Source organism: Malus domestica, chromosome 10 (genome assembly GCF_042453785.1).
Source record: "Malus domestica chromosome 10, GDT2T_hap1".
Classification (NCBI taxonomy): Eukaryota; Viridiplantae; Streptophyta; class Magnoliopsida; order Rosales; family Rosaceae; genus Malus; species Malus domestica.
In genome coordinates, this window is record NC_091670.1 from 24,016,235 (window position 1) to 24,017,475 (window position 1,241).

A 1,241-nucleotide genomic window follows, 5' to 3' on the forward strand; every position below is an offset into this window, starting at 1 on the left:
ATGGGTGGCATTGGAAAGACCGCCCTTACTAAGGCTGTGTTCAAGAGACTCTCTTCTAACTTCGAAGCTTCTTGTCTTCCTAACAACGTTAGGGAGAAATCAGAGCAAAAAGATGGAGTTGATCAATTGCAAAAAGTACTTCTTAGAGAAATCTTAAAGGAAGAAAATCTCTCCACGGATTCGACTTTTGTTCAAGAAAGGCTCAGCCGTACAAAGGCTCTCATTGTTCTTGATGATGTTAGTGACTCAAGGCAAATAAAAGATCTAGCTGGAGATAATCTTCGCTACGGAAATGGAAGTAGAATCATCACAACAAGTAGAGAATGGAGCGTACTCATGAAAGCTGTTAGTGATGATATATATATATATATAAGGTAAATCTCTCTTTACTACCCTCATGTTTTGTGATTTTCAACATTTAGTACATCAATTTTTTTTCATCGCAGAGTCATACCTAAAGTGTTAATTTTGGGACAATCTCATACATCCGTTAATCAAACTGTTAAGTTTGCCGTTAACTGATAACGTGGCGCTTATGTAGATAATGACTGAACGCCACGAGTCATTAAGGGGTCCCCCGCACCCTCTCCCTCCCTCATCCCCGCACCCTCTCCCTCCCTTCTCTCTTCTGCAACCTGCACCACCCTCCCTTCTCTCCTCATTCCTCCCTTATCCCTCCACTCTCTCATCTGCACCAACCTACCATGTCGCGGTCCTCGATCTCACCAAGTTTCCATCTTTCAATTCTCTTCAAGCTAAAGTTTAATCATTTTTTTCACATCACCAAGACCAAAAATTCACCAACAAATTTATCCCACCAAACAAATCAAACCCAACAAAAAACAAATCCAAAAGACCAAAAAATAATTCAAGAAAAAGTAAAATAAAACCCAACTTGATCGAGTACAACTTTGAGAAAATGGCGCGCTACAAAAGAAAAAAGCATCGGGTTGGATCTGGATGCCGTCGACATCAATCTCAAAAGCAAACAAAAGAAAAGCACATGGGTCAATATACGCCCAACCTTTTCAATTACGCTACAAAAGAAACCCTTTGGAAGTGTTGTGACGGCGAGAAAGATAGGACATCAACAGGAACCATGTTGGGTTGGATCTGGATGCCGTCGACATCGATCTCAAGAGCGGCGATCTAGTGAACTCGTGGATCGAGTATGATGGGTCGAGTCAGGTCATTAGCGTCTCGGTTTTGTACTCGAATCTGAAACCCAAAGACCCGGGTTG

The 1,241-nt window shown here is 41.8% G+C and overlaps 1 protein-coding gene across 1 annotated transcript; it reads left to right on the plus strand.

Moving 5' to 3' along the window:
• Positions 1–766, plus strand: LOC139188622 (disease resistance protein L6-like). Its single transcript, XM_070806249.1, has 2 exons — positions 1–345; positions 542–766. Exons 1-2 carry the CDS (start codon positions 1–3, stop codon positions 764–766), a joined length of 570 nt encoding a protein of 189 aa, XP_070662350.1.
• The last annotated feature ends 475 nt before the right edge of the window (positions 767–1,241 follow it).